Here is a 17,713-nt window from a genome sequence, read left to right as displayed (position 1 = left end):
CCCATGAAGAACCTAAGAACAGTAGCTTTCTAAAAGTTAAGTCCTGTTGTCTTTGCATATTATCTGTGTGTTTTACTACTGACTATATGAAAAAGGAAATAACATGATATCTGAATAGGAATATACTTTTCCTGTTCCCTTGAAAGAGTAGACTGCAAAAAGTGCTAACATTTAGTATTGAACTGTGGTGGTAATGGTGGCGTATCCTATTCCGAAAGGTGACCTACAAAGGGAGGAGGAGTTGTAAGCCGTTCAGGCTTTCATCATAAAGAAACACAAGAATCGCTTTTCTGCTTCCTCTTAACCATAGAAGGATCAGGAATATCCCTGTTTTGCTAATGGACTCTCCAGAGTAGATGTCTGGAATGGAAGCTTTCTCAGCCCTCAGTTGAAGAGAGAGAGGTGTTAGTTATTTCACAAATAACACTTTCCCTAAGCCTCCATCAGGAGTGCAAGTGAAAAAGATGTTCCCTTGGTTTAAGCTATCTGACTAAAAACGTCTTCCTTTCTCACTTGCCCACTTGTCTCTTGTGATTTCTTATCTGAGGTTCTCCAGTCCTCCAGAGAGTAAAGTCAACTTGACATTTCTAGTGTGGTTTTTTTTTTTTAAAAAAAAGCGGGGGGCAGAAGAAAGCCATTTAGAAACATCTAGAGATCACCTTTCTACATTATAAAGAAGCAGAAGGGTGCACAAACACAACCTTTTTTTTTTTTTTTGATAGGTCAGTTCTAAGGAGGGGGGTGGTTTCCATTACTTGATAATGAATTTTGACCTCTGCAAAATAAGTGAAAAATCAAGTTGTTAATAATGACAGCCACGATAACCAAAAAAGTGTGGAATGTGTATTTAAAGAGACGGCTATACTAAAAATCAGCAGTAACTGCCATGCTGTCTGTCTCAGAACTGACTTGGCCGTTGTCTGACATGCTAACCCTTCTGTTGGTCAGAGATTCAGTCCATTCTCACTGGGTGGCTCAATCCTGTTCGTCTGCTGTACATATTTAATGGCTTTCCTCCCCCTTGACGTTGATATCCATGGTCACAATGTGCAGTTTGTTCCTCATGTTTGAACCACTGCTTAGTTGGGTACAGGATTGTTGTATCAATTCCAAATCTGATGTAGCATCTGGTTGATTAAAGAAAGCATGTTTCTTCTTGACAGGGTCAAAATTCTCCTCAGTAAAAGCCAACAATTTCTGCCTGTTCGGTCTTTTCCGTCTGGAAGATGCTGGATTTTTCTTCCCCTTCAGACTTCATGGATGACAAGTTCAGTTATGTAGGAGGCTTGCATGGGTTTTCGGTGTTCCAGGGTGAGAAGTTTGACTCTAGGGAAAGCCAGGACCTCTGTTCTGTGGTCTGTTATGACTGCTTGTTTGAGTTGTGGCCTCTCCAGTAGCAGGGAAATCACTGTTACTATCTTGCTTTGAGATTACGTATAGCAAATGTTCTTCCAGTGTCCATTCCAGTCTTTAAAATATCCTAGCAATTTATACTCTCCCGCCCCTCCTTCAATAAGGATGAATGGATTTGCTGCACTTTTGTCCTCTAAACTAACATTGTCAGAGCAATGCCTCTTGCGTCTGTGTCAACCACAGCGGAGGTAGGAAAATGTAACTGGTAGCCTAGATGAGAGGATTTTGGAAGCTGTTAGTTTCAACAAAACCAGTTTATAATGTAGTATAGAAAGTGGAGATCAACATAAATGCATCTTGGCTGGCTAGCAGGTCTGCCACACCCCTATCCCCTTAGAGCAAGGAATTTGAAACATTCCAGAACCAGGAATTGTGGCAACACTGGGTATGTTTAGACATGATCTGCTTGCAGTAATGTTTTGCTGATCAAGGTGTCTGTAAAGCCATTTAAATGTTAACAATACATATTTCTTTACATTCTGTTTCATCCTTGTCTCTTGCAGTCATCTGCCATCTTACACCTGACTTTCAAGACTATTTAAAGGGGCGCAGTTAATTTAAAAGTCACTGAATGTAACCAATCATAGTTACAAACAACACTTAGGATGACTAACTGGAAAAGAGGTGGAGATTTTTTGTTTGTGCATTTGACAGCAACTTTGTGTGTGACCCACTTCATTGTTGTGTGTTATCTCTTTCTCACTCACACACAGAAGTGTCTTTGAAACACAGGACCAGAAAAGCTACTTCTCCAAGCAATTAGTCAGGACATACTATTTAAAGAGTACGTTGGCACCACTGGAACCATTCAATTAAACGTCTTTTGGACATTGATGGAGTTCAGTGTCCCTGTAGAAGGAATGCCCAAGATGACTGTACAGAAAGATAAAAGGAATTTTTTGGTTTTTAGTTTTCTGTGTACTGTTACTATTTAACTATAGTCAGTTTTCTTTGTCTGTATGAGATGCATACTGCAACAGGAATAGAAATGTGGTGTGTGTTTTAGTTTTTTAAAAGTGGGAACAAAATCCCCCAGAATGGCAGGGAGTACACAGGTGTAGGTGGTATTATCTGAAACCATGTCCATCTCAACAGTTAAAATGGGCTACCTTTCACATTGACAGCATCTTTTTAATATCTACATCTCTTCCTGCTGTATTTATCCCATTACATCATCCCATCCAGGGTCTTCACAGCAGTGGTAATCAACTAAATGAGTGTAGATTTTGTAACTGTCACATAAAATATAAACACAGATATCTCAAAGGGGTAGGGTTGGGAAATTCGCTGCATGCCCTTGATATTCTTAAGTGTTTCTGGTAGAACCCAGGCCAATGGAATAAACAACAGCATGTTGGCTGTATGGAAGTGTGCATTTATAATACATGCCAGACCAGCTGCTGATGTGTAGAGTCTCAACATATCGATGTGCAGGTAGAAAGCGGCCAAGTGTACTGTGTTCTCAATGAAGCTGGCTTACTTTCCTGAGGGAATTTAAGTATGTGTGGCATTCCTTGTGTACATTATGTAGGAATCACCTACTCGTATTCTCAGCATAAATTTGCCTTCCATTGTAAAACTTGCAGCAATTTTCGCCTTTTTTTTTTTTTTTTAAAGTGTTGACAGCATTGCTTTCTGTCTGCTCCTTTGCAGGGCCTGCCCAGTCAGGAATTCTGACTGACCGGGAAGTGGTTAGCCTGTTTCTCCACTTCACTGTCAATCCAAAACCCCGAGTGGAATTCATTGACAGACCACGCTGCTGCCTGAGAGGGAAGGAGTGCAGCATCAACCGTTTCCAGCAGGTGGAGAGCCGCTGGGGGTACAGTGGGACTAGCGACAGGATCAGGTCAGCTCTACTGTGAATTCTGCTGCTCGTCTGTTACTGTTCTATTGAGCTTTGAGCAGGCTTAGGCCTGGCCTGCACTAAAATGTTCTACCAGTATAACTGTTGGACAGGGTGTGGCTTTCTTTATTGGTATAAGCCCTAGCATGCATGCAGTTATGATAGTTAAGGTGCCCTATACTGGTATAACATAATTTGCTTCCCAAACCAGAATAAGCTATATCTGTATAAGCTCGTTTATGCTTTGTATAAAAACTATGCCCACGTTGGGTGGTGGGGAGAGATTGTTGCTTTAATTACACCTGTGTAGCTTAAATCGGCTCTACTTTCTAGTGTAGACACACCTTAAATGCACCCAGACATTCTTTTTGATAAAGTATCAGACCCTTGTCTAATTGTTTCCTGCAGCCTTATGGCCAAATCATGGCTTGTCTTTGGTGTTGATTCACCAGTGCTCTGTTAAATCCGTGCCAGTTCCCTGCTACTCTAAGATATGCACCAGCTTTTCTACTAAAATCAAGGTATTTTTTGTAGATCTAACTCGCTGTAGATGCCGGGGCCATTGTGATCACCTAGTCCAACCTGCTACATAGCACAGGACAGAGAACTGCCCCAGAATGAGAGCATCTCTCTTAGAACCACATCTGGTCTGATGGAGAATCTATCACAACCCTTGCTAAATTGTTCCAGTGGTTAATTTCTTACTGTTATAAATGTATACCTTATTTCTAGTCTGTATTTGTCTAGCTTGAACGTCCATCCACTGGATTTAGACCTTTCTCTGCTAGACTGAAGAGCCCATTATTAAATATTTGTTCACCCTGTAGATACTGATGGACACTAATCAAGTCACTCCTTAACTGTCTATTTGTTAAGCTAAATAGACTCAAGACGCTCAGTCACTATAAGGCAGGTTTTCTAATCCTTTAATCATTCTATAGATTCATGCAAGGTCATTTTAATGGGTACAGTGAAGTGAAGGCTGTCTCAATTAAAGGCTCCCCTTACTGATTGCAAGCCTTGTGGCCTAGTGGTTAGAGCAAGGCACTGGGAGTCTAGCGGAGCTGGGCTATTCCCATATTTGCTGTTGACTTGCAGTGACTATAGGGACTTTGTTTAATTTGTGTGGTTTAGTTTCCCCATCATGAAAGCAGGGTAAAACCTTGTGCTGGAGAGGCTATTACAGCAGGAAACTTTTAGAGCAAAGATCTAACATCAAGAAACCTCTTGACACCTATCTGTCTTTGAGTTAAAGTTGTCTCACTTATTTTAAGTGAAACGGTTTGACAGCATCAGCGTCAAGGTGCATGTTGAGCCAGGCTGCTGTGCAGTTTTGATATGAAATATTTTACACTGCTGGCAGATCAACTTTGAATGCGCCCTGGAGGTGCTTTGCAAACACACGTTAACATTGCAGCTGTTGTCTGAGGGGGCGAGGAGGTGGTGGTGAAAATGGGGTATCTAATTTTGGTATCCAGGGAGGAGTGAAAAGCAATCTAGTGTTTTGGCAATGGGAAGGAGGATGTATTTCCTTTTCCTCCCTGTCTTGTGGGCATGGGGTGGGGGGGTGAAGGTAGCTTTTGAATAAGGTGGGGTGTGGGAGTTGTCAAAGTCCTTGTTCTCTACCCAGGCAATCTTGACAGCAGCTAGCTGCAAATACACCGAGCAATTATGCACAAGTACATTAACTTAATGATTCTGCTTCAGTGATCAGGTGCAAAATATTTAATGTTGACATTTAAAGTATTCTTATTTGGCTTCAGTGTTAATTTCATTGAGGTGAGTAGGAGCAGTTCATCCCTCTTGGCTTTATTTTCAACCTCTCCAGATTCCGGCAGACCACTGCATCAGCTTCGACTCAGTTCACATCTTGGAAGCTGTCTTTGCAGTCCTATGGGCTAGAGAGTCCATTGCTTTTAATGAAAGCTCACAAGTGACAATGTACATAGCCACCGAATCCTGTCCTGTGTGGGGTCAATCTGCGTGTTAATCATGCAGCATGAATTGCTTATGGTGGTTTTAGGGATGCAGAATGCAAAATTCTGTTTTCCTTTCGTGCAAATCATTAACTCTCAAGGATCTAAGACCTTATTGAACAGCACAGTTAAAATACAGGACATAATTCACCAAGTCTTAGACCTGAAAACAGCCTCTGAGCTAAGGTCACTATGCATCCTCCGTACTTTAGCAGATCAGCTTGACATTGTTGTGCTCACTCTTCCCTGTTAACGTCTCTTTAAATCTTACAGGTTCTCAGTAAACAAAAGGATATTTGTAGTTGGGTTTGGACTGTATGGATCAATACATGGCCCCACAGACTACCAAGTAAATATACAGGTATTAAACTTCCTCTTTTTACTGTGCTAAACATGCCCTTTTTTTGCTGCCATATAAACCTTGCAGGCTTTCAACTATACAGTTAACTCCTTTTTATAAAAAGGCGCCTTCATGTTTTATAGAAATACTGATTAGCTGAGCAGGGTGAGTAAAGGGGCACGCTGGGATTAGGAGGAATAGCTACTTTCATACTCCTGTTTCTGTTCTGCTATAAATTGCATCCATCGCTGTGATATCTCAGTGCTGCCATATTGGGAGTTGAGTGCTCATAAAAATGTATAAACTGACCGCATTGAGACAATTCAGGTGAACGTTAGGGTTAGGGAAACAAATGTTTACACAGACTAGTCCACTCCTGATGTGCATGCGCCCTTGCGTGCAGTTGTCAGGAAGTTCTTCCCTCAAGTAATACCTGTCGTGGCAACTTGTACGCTACTGCGTGGTGTATAAAGGGCCCACCCGCCCCTGAGCCCTCTCAGTTCCTCCTTACCACTCAGGATTGTCCTTGGAATTGCTTGGCTGGCCTTAGTAAGTGTTCTGTGTGTTCATTGTAAATTAATTGTGGACAGTTTCCTAGATTCATAGTGACAGGTTTCAGAGCGGTAGCCGTGTTAGTCTGTATCCGCAGAAAGAACGAGGAGTACTTGTGGCACCTTAGAGACTAACAAGTTTATTTGAGCATAAGCTTTCGTGGGCTAAAACCCACTTCATCGGATGCATGTATGTAGTGGAAAATACAGTAGGAAGATATCTCACAGACAGACACAGACACACACAATGGGTGTTGCCATACTAACTATAAAGAGAGTAATCAGTTAAGGTGGGCTATTCTCAGCAGGAGGGGGGGGAAAAAAAACCTTTTGTAGTGATAATCAGGATGGCCCATTTCCAACAGTTGACAAGAAGGTGTGAGTAACAGTAGGGGAAAATTAGCATGGGGAAATAGGTTTTACTTTGTGTAATGACCCATCCACTCCCAGGCTTTATTCGAGCCTAATTTAATGGTGTCAAGTTTGCAAATTAATTCCAGTTCTTCAGTTTCTCGGAGTCTGTTTTTGAAGTTTTTTTTGTTGGAGAATTGTGACTTTGAGGTCTGTAATAGAGTGATCAGGAAGGTTGAAGTGTTCTCCGACGGGTTCATAGTGTTACACTATCTACACCATTCAGTAAGTACTATGTGTTTTCCTCAGGCCCCAGTTGGGTTTTTTCAAGTTATTTGGGACTGAGGGATGCCTTGGTCCCTGGGCTTCAAGCTCTGTCTCTCTTGCGGAGCCTGAGGCCAGTGAGCAACCGACACTCAAGCTGCCCACGATGTTTCGAGGAAGGTCCTATTCAGGATTGTTGCCAGATCTGGAAAGACTTTAAGCCTCGGATGAGGAAAGACAGAAGCCAGGCTAAAGGTTTTGCTTGTGAAGGCGCTCCGTTGACTCGGCACTGGTCTTGGGCACTGTTGGGAGCAGCTCCCCCTTGGTCAGCAGAGGGATAAGAGAAATTGGCTCCTTTGTTTTCCTGTGTTGGAACCAGTTTCACTATTCTCCACCAAGGCACTGCTACCCGCTAGGGAACCTTCAGCGGGAGTACCATCAAGTGTGTGGCCAGGGAGTCTCTGGCACCAACCCCCTGTTCAGTGGCCTTTTTGAAACCTGTGGGGTTCCCCCTGGTTTCGAAGGTCATATGAGGCATTCATGCACTGTGTCGTCGGAGAGAGGTGAGGAGTCTACTCGTCAGCTGCGGCCTGTTCCTGACCCCAGTAGCAAGCAGCAAGAGGCACTTCACAAGGACCCTGCTGGACAGCTAATGAAGGAGCTGTGCTGGCCTCTTCTTCATTTTCTCCTGATGAGGCAGTCTGCTCAGGGGACATTCACCCGCCCCAATGACTGACCAGGTGAATCAAGAGCTGTGAAAGAGGGTGGCCTTAATCCTGGAGATCCTGGTGGAGGAGGTTAAAGAATCCTCACACCGCCTCGTTGACATTTGCAGTGCTCAGGGCTTTCACAAGAGTCCAATAGACTTTACAAGACCTGCCCTTTGAAGTGGCTTTGCTGTTTTCAGAGAAAACTGACTCTAAGCCCCATGGCTTGAAGGACTCTAGGTCTACTTTACAGTCTTTGGGGCTGTAGGCACCAGCCCCATCCAAAAAGCACTTTCACCTATAACAGACTCAGTGTTACTCTGCTTCTGCTTCTCGGAAGGACCTGCAGAGAAAGAAGAGCAAGGGTTATAGACATAGACCACCCCTTCCGTCTGCCTCTGCCTCTGCTCCATCTAGACGCCTAGTGGGTGCTAAACAGCTATTTTGATGGGATGCTCGAGGCTGTCACGCCAGATTCCATTTTCCCTGTAATTGCAAACGGCTTTCCCACTTCATCAGTGCTTGGTTCTGGATTACTTCAGCCTGCTGGGTATTAAGATCTATGGAAGTGGGATATACACTTCAGTGTTTCTGCCGCTCCCTCCTCAACCCTGGTCAGGAGCCACTCTCCTCCTCATTCCTCCAGCAGGTTCAGCCTGTCCTTTAGGTAGGAGCCATAAAGGAGGCTCCCCAGTGTCCCAGAGGAAAGTGGTTCTAATCTGAAAGCAAAGAGGTCTCAGATCTATTTTGGACCTGCACCAGCTCAACAGATCTCTCAAAAAGAAAGTTGAGCATAGACTCATAGAATATCAGGGTTGGAAGGGACCTCAGGAGGTCATCTAGTCCAATCCCCTGCTCAAAGCAGGACCAACCCCAACTAAATCATCCCAGCCAGGGCTTTGTCAAGCCTAACCTTAAAAACCTCTAAGGAAGGAGATTCCACCACCTCCCTAGGTAACCCATTCCAGTGCTTCACCACCCTCCTAATATCCAACCTAAACCTCCCCCACTGCAACTTGAGACCATTACTCCTTGTTCTGTCATCTGGTACCACTGAGAACAGTCTAGATCCATCCTCTTTGGAACCCCCTTTCAGGTAATTGAAAGCAGCTATCAAATCCCCCCTCATTCTTCTCTTCTGCAGACTAAACAATCCCAGTTCCCTCAGCCTCTCCTCATAACTCATGTGCTCCAGCCCCCTAATCATTTTTGTTGCCCTCCGCTGGACTCTTTCCAATTTTTCCACATACTTCTTGTAGTGTGGGGCCCAAAACTGGACACAGTACTCCAGATGAGGCCTCACCAATGTCGAATATAGGGGAATGATCATGTCCCTCGATCTGCTGGCAATGCCCCTACTTATACAGCCCAAAATGCCGTTAGCCTTCTTGGCAACAAGGGCACACTCTTGACTCATATCCAGCTTCTCGTCCACTGTAATCCCCAGGTCCTTTTCTGCAGAACTGCTTTCTAGCCACTTGGTCCCCAGCCTGTAGCAGTGAATGGGATTCTTCCATCCTAAGTGCAGGAGTCTGCACTTGTCCCTGTTGAACCTCATCAGGTTTCGTTTGGCCCAGTCCTCTAGTACATTCCTACCCTCCAGCGTATCTACCACTCCTCCCAGTTTAGTGTTATCTGCAAACTTGCTGAGAGTGCAATCCACGCCATCCTCCAGATCATTAATGAAGATATTTAGTAAAACCAGCCCCAGGACTGACCCTTGGGGCACTCTGCTTGATACCAGCTGCCAACTAGACATGGAGCCATTGATCACTACCCATTGAGCCCGACGATCTAGCCAGCTTTCTATCCACCTTATAACCCATTCAGCCAGCCCATACTTCTTTAACTTGCTGGCAAGAATACTGTGGGATGGTCACTCAGGTTTCCATTATCCCTCCCTGGATCCTGGTATACTGCCCTCGATTGAAAAGACGCTTACTTTCACGTGACAATTTATCAAGGTCACAAAATTCTTTGGGTTTGTAACAAAGTCGTCTCATTACCGGTTCACGGTGCTTCCTTTTGGCCTGTCAGCAGCTCCCTGGGTTTTCACAAAATGTATGTCTGTGGTAACTGCTTTCCCGCTGAGGCTAGGAGTACAGGACTGCTCTGATCTGGGCAACTGGCTAGTCAGAGGCCGATCCAGGCTCAGGTACTGTCCAGTGTACATCTCATCCAATCAACTTTCGAAGCTCTAGGTCTGCTGATCAACTTCGACAAGTCTACATAGACAGGTCTACAGAGCTTCATTTGTCAGCCCAGCTGTTCATGGCCATAATAGACAGAATGAAGAGTCTCAAGGTCTCCTTGCAAAGAATTTCATCTTGCATAATTTCCTGCCTTCGTGTGTGTTAACGACGTGGCAGGCATTTCCCTCTTGAGCCCCAGAGTATCTCAAGTGGCCTCTGCGGTGTTCCTTGCACAAGTCCCTATCCTGGCCATTTGTAGGGTGGCAACCTGGTCTTCAGTTTACACCTTTGCACCCCAGCGTGCCATCACTTGGTACTCCAGAGACTGTGCTAAATTTGGACAAGCTGTACTCCAGTCCGTGTACATGAACTCTGGTCCCTCCTCCTACTTTATGGCCTGAGTGTGGCCAAGAGTGGAATGCACTTGTGCAATCGCGCAAAGAAGAAACAACGGTTATGAACCGTTTGTAACTTTTCAAGATGTGTTGAACATGTCCATTCCACAGCCTGCCCTCCTACGCCTTTGCCTTGGGGTTGTCCAGCAAGAAGGAACTGAGGGGGGCTTAGGCATGGCTGGGCCCTTACAGCCAGCACCCAGTGGCGTGCAGCAGCAGAGGGCCCTTGAGCTGCCCCAACGGGTACCACTGAGGGAAAAATTGCTGACGAGTGTGCGTGGGGCGCACTCACGCCAAGAGTGGGATGGACACGCGCGTCACCTGTCGAAGCCCAACGCTCGCGGAAGGTTTGTAATCGTTAGTTTTATACAGGTACAGCTGGACCGGCCCATTTCTGCTGTGCTTGGGTCTGGCCTTCTCAAGCAAGGATAGTCAATGGTGACAAACTGGGTGGCGAGCGCTGGGTGACAGCAAGCTATCTAGCAGGAAGGGAGGAGACCAGCAAGCTAACTCAAGCATTAGGTGAGCACATTAGCTTTTAGTACATATTTACATCCCATATGTAGCCATAGTAACCAATGGAATACATTTGCCTTTGCTCGTTTGAACTCCTTCCTATCTTCCACCAACACTTTACATGATGGTTTTTTAAACGCGATTGTTGATAGATACCCCCACATCCAGGCAACAATCAACCTGTGTTTCACAGGCAGCGAGATGAAATACCAGTTAAGAGACTAACACTAAGGCGTTAAAGATTCTCTTAAAATGTGGCATAAGCCAAACAATGGGAGGGTGGGGTGAGGTGGCAATAAGGCATTGATGGGCACTTGTTCAGAATGAGCAGCGTTACCTACGGTTTTACCACCATCAGCCCTGGCGTTGTTCCAAAACAGTGCCAGTAGACAGTTGGCTCAGGACCGAGTCTGTTCTTTCAGTGCAATCACTGTGCGAAGTGCTCTAGGATCCATTTGGAAGAAGTGAGTTGGAACAACACATTAATACTTGGCTCAGGAAAGCTGAACACTGCTTATCCTCTGGGGATGGGACCTCAGCTTCAAAGCACTTCCAATCAAACCATAGCAATCAAAAGAGCAGGTGTAAAGAAATGGATGTCCAGTTCCATTGCCAAAGGGCAGGAAGTACATAAGCTCCATCTGACCAGCATTTGCTTTGAAGGGTCCCTTCCTGAGAACACTGTCCTCGGTCCCCCCCAGCTCAGCACTAGAGACCTCAGCAAGAATATCCCAGCTGAAATCAACTATCAAGTGCAGTGTAAAGGGAGAGACGGTCTCAAAGATTGCTGGGATCCAAATCTGTGAGACTGTGTCAATCCATATCCGTATTTAAATTGGACCCAGAAATAACTGGAAACCAGTGCAGGCTACCTAGCACGGTGGAGTCTCAGACCTCACTAAATCGCCTAGTCCCAATGCCCCCCATTTTGTTCTGATTAAACAGTTCTTTTCTCTCTGCGAGGCATATTCAGTCTTGTAACGTACTGTTTGTCCCCGTCTACGACTTCACTCTAATTTTATAACAATGAATTTGACTCTTAAAGGCCCCTTAAATCTCGGAGTATGACCGGCATTAGGGCTCCTCGTCTTCGGAATCTTTTTTCCTGTTGTCTCCCTGTACTGACTTGTGTTGATGCGTTTGCATTTCAGTTGAGTTGTATTTTCTAAAAGGTCTGAGTGGTGGAGTCGGCAGACGTAAGGCAGCTAACTTCTGTACCAGAGAAGCCTGTGTAAAGCTACCTTATCTCTCTCCACCAGTCCAGATAATGAAGATCTTCGCTAATGGTCCTAACGTGCAACTCGGAGAGGAAATAACTTCATTAAATGCCAATTCCATCTTTTTTTAAAGAAGCTAATTACACAGATTTTTACTTTTCTAATCCATCTTCCAGATCATCCACACGGACAGCAATACCGTACTGGGTCAGAATGACACGGGGTTCAGCTGCGATGGATCCTCCAGCACTTTCCGGGTCATGTTTAAAGAGCCTGTTGAGATTTTACCCAACGTCAGCTATACAGCGTGTGCGACACTAAAGGTACCGTAACGGGGTTCTAGCTCCGGCATGTGGCTGGCAGGGAGAATTCAGGGCTTTGCTGGTCTCGTGGGAAGTAACATTGATCCTGTTTTTAGACCTCCAGGGTCTCTTGCTGTTCATTGAAATTTTGCATTTATTGTTTAGCTCCTTAACCCCTGACGTGCCACTTGCATATTGGTAACATTCAGAGTTAGTTTGGTTTAGTAAATGTTTGCCAGGCTAGCTAATGGTGCTGGCTGCATTAGTGCTGAAATTGTGTCTTTCTGGCCAGTGTAGATAGTCTTGGTTTTGTGAATCTATTTATAGTGATGCCCTTTCTACGCGAAGGAAGCAGCATCGGTACATAGCTATCAAGAACTGATAACGTAGTTAGATGGGTTAAACCATGCAACAATGGCCCTGTATACACTAGAGTTCAAACATAGAAGCAGTTTTTGAAATAAGATCTAAGGTAGAATGAAGGCCCCATTCCTATGAAAGACTTCGTTAAAAATCTTCCCGTCGCTACTTTCACCCTTGGTCTTTCTATTCAGTTTGTAAACTCTTCAAGGCAGGACGCTCTTCCTATGTGTCTGCACAGCCCCTAGCCTAGTGGGGCTTCATGGTGGTGTTGGAATACAGTTGTATGCAAAGCCTTTATTGTCGTAGTGCTAGGAATACTTAAGTGCAGCTAGTTTTCAATCTGAGAATCCTCTTTGCGTGCGCGTCCATACTGACAGAACACATGGGAAAGCCTCTAAAACTTGTCTCTGGTCTTAAACTAGAACAGTGCCCCAATTCCCTGTGGGAAGGTAGAAATGTAAATCTAGCCATGGGTTTCAGATGAGACCAATTAAGCGTGGCCATAATGGGTCAGTAGTTGGATGGGTGATGGAAAATCAGGTATTGCGTGAAATGATTTAATAGTGTGGACATTTGACCAGTGTTTGAATACTGCTAGTGGGCAGCATGGCTCTTGGAGATGAGAATACCAGGGTCGGGAGCATTTGTCTTACAGCACTTGGAACTTTTTGCAAGACTTAGCCTATTAGCAGCCTAGTTCTGACCAAAATTCCATTAAATGGTTATATTTTGTCTACCTAATTCTGAGTTCTTTTCAACTGGACAGTGTTTTCTTCACTACAGGAAGCCTGTGGCAGAGGGGAGGTACAGGAAGAAGTGACAAGCCTTCACGTAGGGGGAGGGAATGGAAGATGTAGGAAGGGTTGAATATGGTTACAGGAAGGAGAGTGGAGTTGCTGGAAGGCAGGGAGAGAGAGGGGGTGGGGTTGGTAGCAAAGACGTAATGAATAAAATGAGTAACAGCAGCTGCCCAGTGAGGGCGAACTAGCGCTGGAGGTCTGTGCGTGGCCTTTTTTTTTTTTGAGCCTTCTCCTTTGAAAAGGAAAAACCTCTTCAAAGCAAGTCAGCATAAAAACCTCAGACTGCAGCAAATAGCTGCCTGCTGTTGGTGTATTAAAATACTGGAGATTTAGTTGCTGAACGTCCTCTGTTCCTGAGCACTTCGCAGAGCTGTAGGGATGCTCGTCACCTAGCAAGATCAGACCCTGAGTTTGTAACCTAGCAATGTGACTGAGCTGATGTCAGCAGCCTGGTTTCGCTCTGGTCTGGCTGTATTCCCAATCTTACTAACTAGCCTGCCCCTGTTTTCTGTTACTAATGCAGGGTCCAGATTCTCACTATGGAACCAAAGGACTGCGCAAAGTGATCCATGAATCCCCAACAACAGGAGCCAAAACCTGCTTTACGTTCTGTTACGCGGCTGGGAATAACAACGGCACTTCTGTGGAGGATGGACAGATCCCAGAGATTATCTTCTATACATAGTGCAGCTGTTGGAATCAGCTGTGCTGGGTGAACATTTGTCCCCCTCTCCCTCTCTCCCATGCCCTTCTAAACGAAATCTCTGGCTGAGTTAGACCACGCCAGTGGGAGCCACGCTAGCCAAAGGTCTCAGTAAAATAATTGTAAAGCTCATGTTTTGCCTTGTGCTAGTGATGCTGCTGCTACCACCGCCATATAGAGACTAACTGGTTTACTGGTGTCATTTGTAGGTTGCCTGTGGCTAGTGACTCTTCATTTTACTGATAACCCTGTCTAATGTCATGGTTTCTTTTATTGTAATGAATGTAGATGCTTTTACATCAGTTGGAAGCATGGAAACAAGTGGCTCTGATTGTGGTTCAATTCTCCACTAGGTGACAATCCTGCAAAAAGAAAATTCATATTGAGGGTCATATTGACTTTCTTCTTCCTGGGCCCTACTTGGGATTGGGAGGAGAGGGGTTGCCAGGCTGATTCAGCAGTACTGCCAAAATGGGGAGGTTTCTCTGAGAGAGGTTTCACGAGAACATGCCTGCCATATTGCCAGGCTGTACATACCGTCGCTGTTTTCAGAAAATGAAGGAAACTGGTGTTCATGGAGGTTTTCCTATTTCAGCACTACATATTGTGGGAGACCTCAGAACGGACTCCCAGCTCCAGGACAGCACCTCTACAGAGACCGACCGGCGTTTTTGCTAATTTGAGACAATCCTTTAAGTTGGACAGTTAGTGCAACCCACCGGAGACCCCTTGTGGCTAGATGGTCCTGTACGTAGGTGGAGAGGCCCAGTAGATCAGCACTTGGCAGAGCACCTTTGCTACCTACATGCAGGCTCCCCTGCTCTGTCCTGGGGCTGCTTTTTGCAACTTGTTCTTTAAACAAATGGGGGAACTAAAAAATATCCCCTGAGCAGTGTTTAGCAGCAGGGAATCCATACTGGGAGCTGCCACGCTAACTGAATCCCTTCAACTTCGAGGTAGCAGTTGACCTTGGTTGCTTCTACCTGACAATGTGCCTCACTTGGCTCCAGTGTAAAGTAGATTGCTGCTGTCTTCAGGCAAGTCGCAACATGACTCTGTCTTGTTTTCTTTGCATCACTGACTGTTTGTATTGGATCAGAGCTCTGCTGCCCTGATGCAAAAAAGGAAGGGGTTTGGTGTTCAAGTGTCACTTTTTAATAATCGGCAGATGGAGCGGGATTTATGAAACAATAGAAAAAAACACTGAAGAGTTTCTGCTTGTCCACGTACATTTCTCTGGCCCCTCACAGCTAGAGCCTGTTCACTGGGTGTTTGGACAGATTCTCAGAATGATGCTCTTACTGGAGACTTCTGGTTGACTTAAACAAAGCTTTAGCACCAGACTTCAATGGGGTGGTTTAATGGCAAAAAAGCCGCCCCCCCCCTTGCCTCCCCCAAATCTCTGTTCAAAACTGGTTGCCTTTCACCATAACCAGGTGTGATTTCAGCTAAGCATGACCTGTTGCTTTGATGGGAAGTAGCTGTGACACTTCGTTTTGTAACTGCCTGAATGGTCCCACCCTTGCCCTGACTAGCAAAGACTAAAGGGATTTTTACTTCCCGGCAGTCTGCAGAGGAGGAAGGTATTTGAAATAAAGGCTACCTTTGTAAGCCTAGATGACCAAACCATTCAGAGGTGTTTGTGTGGAATTAGTGCATGATGGTGTTGTCTCTGATAAGTTGGGGTTCATTAAAAAGCTTCTCTCTCTCCCTCCCTCCACTGCAGGGCTCCCCTTGTTAAATTTGCGATAGCAGTCCCTGATCCAAGCATTACATGCTGGTCATCCTCTACTGGAGTAGATGATTTGATGCCTGTTACCAGTTGGGAAATAGTGTCCCATTCTGACACCTCCTCCCCCTCCCCCTGGGCTGCCAGAGAACCCGGGTCTAGGTTCTGTGGCTGTCTTAACTTTCCACCAACGAGATGGCAAAAATAAACCATCAGGAACCAACGTCACCTAGAAATAATCAGTGTAGATGTTAGATACTGTTGTCAGTGTGTTATGTTCTTTAGGAAGACATTGTGAGATGTATTTTGTAAGCCTGCTTCAGGGTAGGCAGTTTTTAAAATACGGCCAGTACGAAAAATGATGGGTCCACTACTCACGTTATTGAACCTGATTCTGTGCAATGCAACTATATTCTGAAATGGATGAACAGACTGGAGATGCTCCTTCCTCTAAGCGGGAAATTGCCTTCTGTTCGAATGTACATAGCCTGCTTCTGCGCTCCCCCTTTTCACCTCTTCTTGTCAAAGGTTGTGGGAATGCCTGCATCAGGGTTTGGGGCTTCTTTGCCCATTTATTACCTTCGGTGTAAACGCTTTGCTGTGAATATAGCACTCCCTGAGCATTTCTGTATATAAGTGGTAATAGCAGAAATTATTGGACCATGAAAATAGCAGGATACGCAAGTCATTTAGGCTCAAGATCTTGTAACATAGATGAGGTTGAGGTGTAAACCTGCCTGGTGGCTTTTTCCTTTTAAGGCTTCTGTTTTTAATACTGCTACTGTGTCAGACGCCCTCCCTCCAATCTTGCTTTCAAGCCACTGGGCAGGTCGCTTTGAGGGTCCTGCTGAAAAATGTTTTTAAAAGAAAACTGAAACGCTGGATGACATCTGAGCAATTTTTGTTCTTACAGCTTTGTGTGGTTTGAGGCAATTCTGGCTTTTGTAGATAGTATGAATGTAATTCATTGTGGAACATGCCCGTCTCCAAAAGTATGAAGTTTCTAGTGTATCATGTCACCTCAAACCGAGCTGGCAACGGCTAGACTCTAGTGCTATATTAATGAATGTATCAAATGCTCATTCAGTGTTCACACTCTGCTTTTTGCCAGCGTTGTGATTTGTAAATAGGAAATCAATAAAGACATTGAGGTTGTCTTTAATACAAAGTTTCATGATTGGAAGGGAGCAGATGGCAAAACAGCACCTGTCTTCAACCAGTGTGGGAAGAGGACTGAGGTATCTGATAGTGGCAGGGTCCTTAATTTGTCTTCCCTGGGTGCTCTAAATTGCTGTAAAAGTTTGACCTTTTGAAGCAGTGTACAAGTATATCTTCCTTTGTTCCCCGTGAGATTCTCCCTCGTAGAGAAAAGTGTTCAGTGAAAGACAGAAGTTAATGCAGGGAGGTGGTGGTCTGAAAAATACATCTGTCTGTATACGTAGACAAGTAAAAACTGAGTTGCCCTAATGAGTCTTCCTTACCACCTCCCCTAGTCTCTTTCATTGAAAGTAATTTTGGGGGTAGTTGCTTTAACCTTGCCCCTAAGAATTTAGTGATGAAGTAGCTGCTATAATATCTTCAGTTCCTTTCTCAAAGGCAGACTTGAAGCTATTTGACTAAAGACAGGTTTTACTGCCGCTCTGCCAGGAGCCCAGAGGGGAGGAAAGGAAACAGGGCCTCTAAAGGGACAGGGATCCTGTTCAGTGCCTGGGGGGAAGAGAAGCCAGGGTTGGGCAGGCCTAGCTGAATAAACAAAAGGCAGCTGTAAGCGCATCTCTGTTAGACTGCGCCCTACAGGATTGGGGTGTCTAAGAGAATTGTGGGCCATGCAGTGTTAGTGGAGGGCTTTACCCAAAGCACGCTGCAGCCAGCGCTTCCCTCCAGGCCGGGGAGGCAGCTGACAAAGGCAGACTGACTTCTCCAAGCTCATCAGCCTTAGACCTCAGCACCTCCTGTCTCCCTCCTTGATTCATTCCTCCAGCACACACAGCCTGGCCAGACTTCTCAACCCTGCTTCAGTCCATCCCCAGCCCTAGCCCAGGCCATCACTG

General features: G+C 45.2%; 1 protein-coding gene across 5 annotated transcripts in view; it reads left to right on the top strand.

The window, feature by feature from the left end:
* The window catches only part of BTBD2 (BTB domain containing 2), a 38,645-nt gene extending 21,821 nt beyond the window's left edge, over positions 1-16,824 (top strand). For 3 of the 5 annotated variants that reach the window (XM_065578628.1, XM_065578629.1, XM_065578626.1), the window contains 4 exons: positions 3,067-3,259; positions 5,506-5,593; positions 11,942-12,088; positions 13,754-16,824. In XM_065578628.1, the coding sequence (XP_065434700.1) occupies positions 3,067-3,259; positions 5,506-5,593; positions 11,942-12,088; positions 13,754-13,915 (590 nt within the window). In that variant the 3' untranslated portion in view covers positions 13,916-16,824. The remainder of the gene's footprint in view (positions 1-3,066; positions 3,260-5,505; positions 5,594-11,941; positions 12,089-13,753) is intronic. The other 2 variants (XM_065578630.1, XM_065578627.1) reach the window with 1 other exon arrangement.
* The last annotated feature ends 889 nt before the right edge of the window (positions 16,825-17,713 follow it).

This window comes from Chrysemys picta, chromosome 25 (genome assembly GCF_011386835.1).
Source record: "Chrysemys picta bellii isolate R12L10 chromosome 25, ASM1138683v2, whole genome shotgun sequence".
Classification (NCBI taxonomy): domain Eukaryota; kingdom Metazoa; phylum Chordata; order Testudines; family Emydidae; genus Chrysemys; species Chrysemys picta.
The sequence above is the reverse complement of the archived record's forward strand: the minus strand, read 5'-3'. Positions and strand labels throughout refer to the sequence as shown.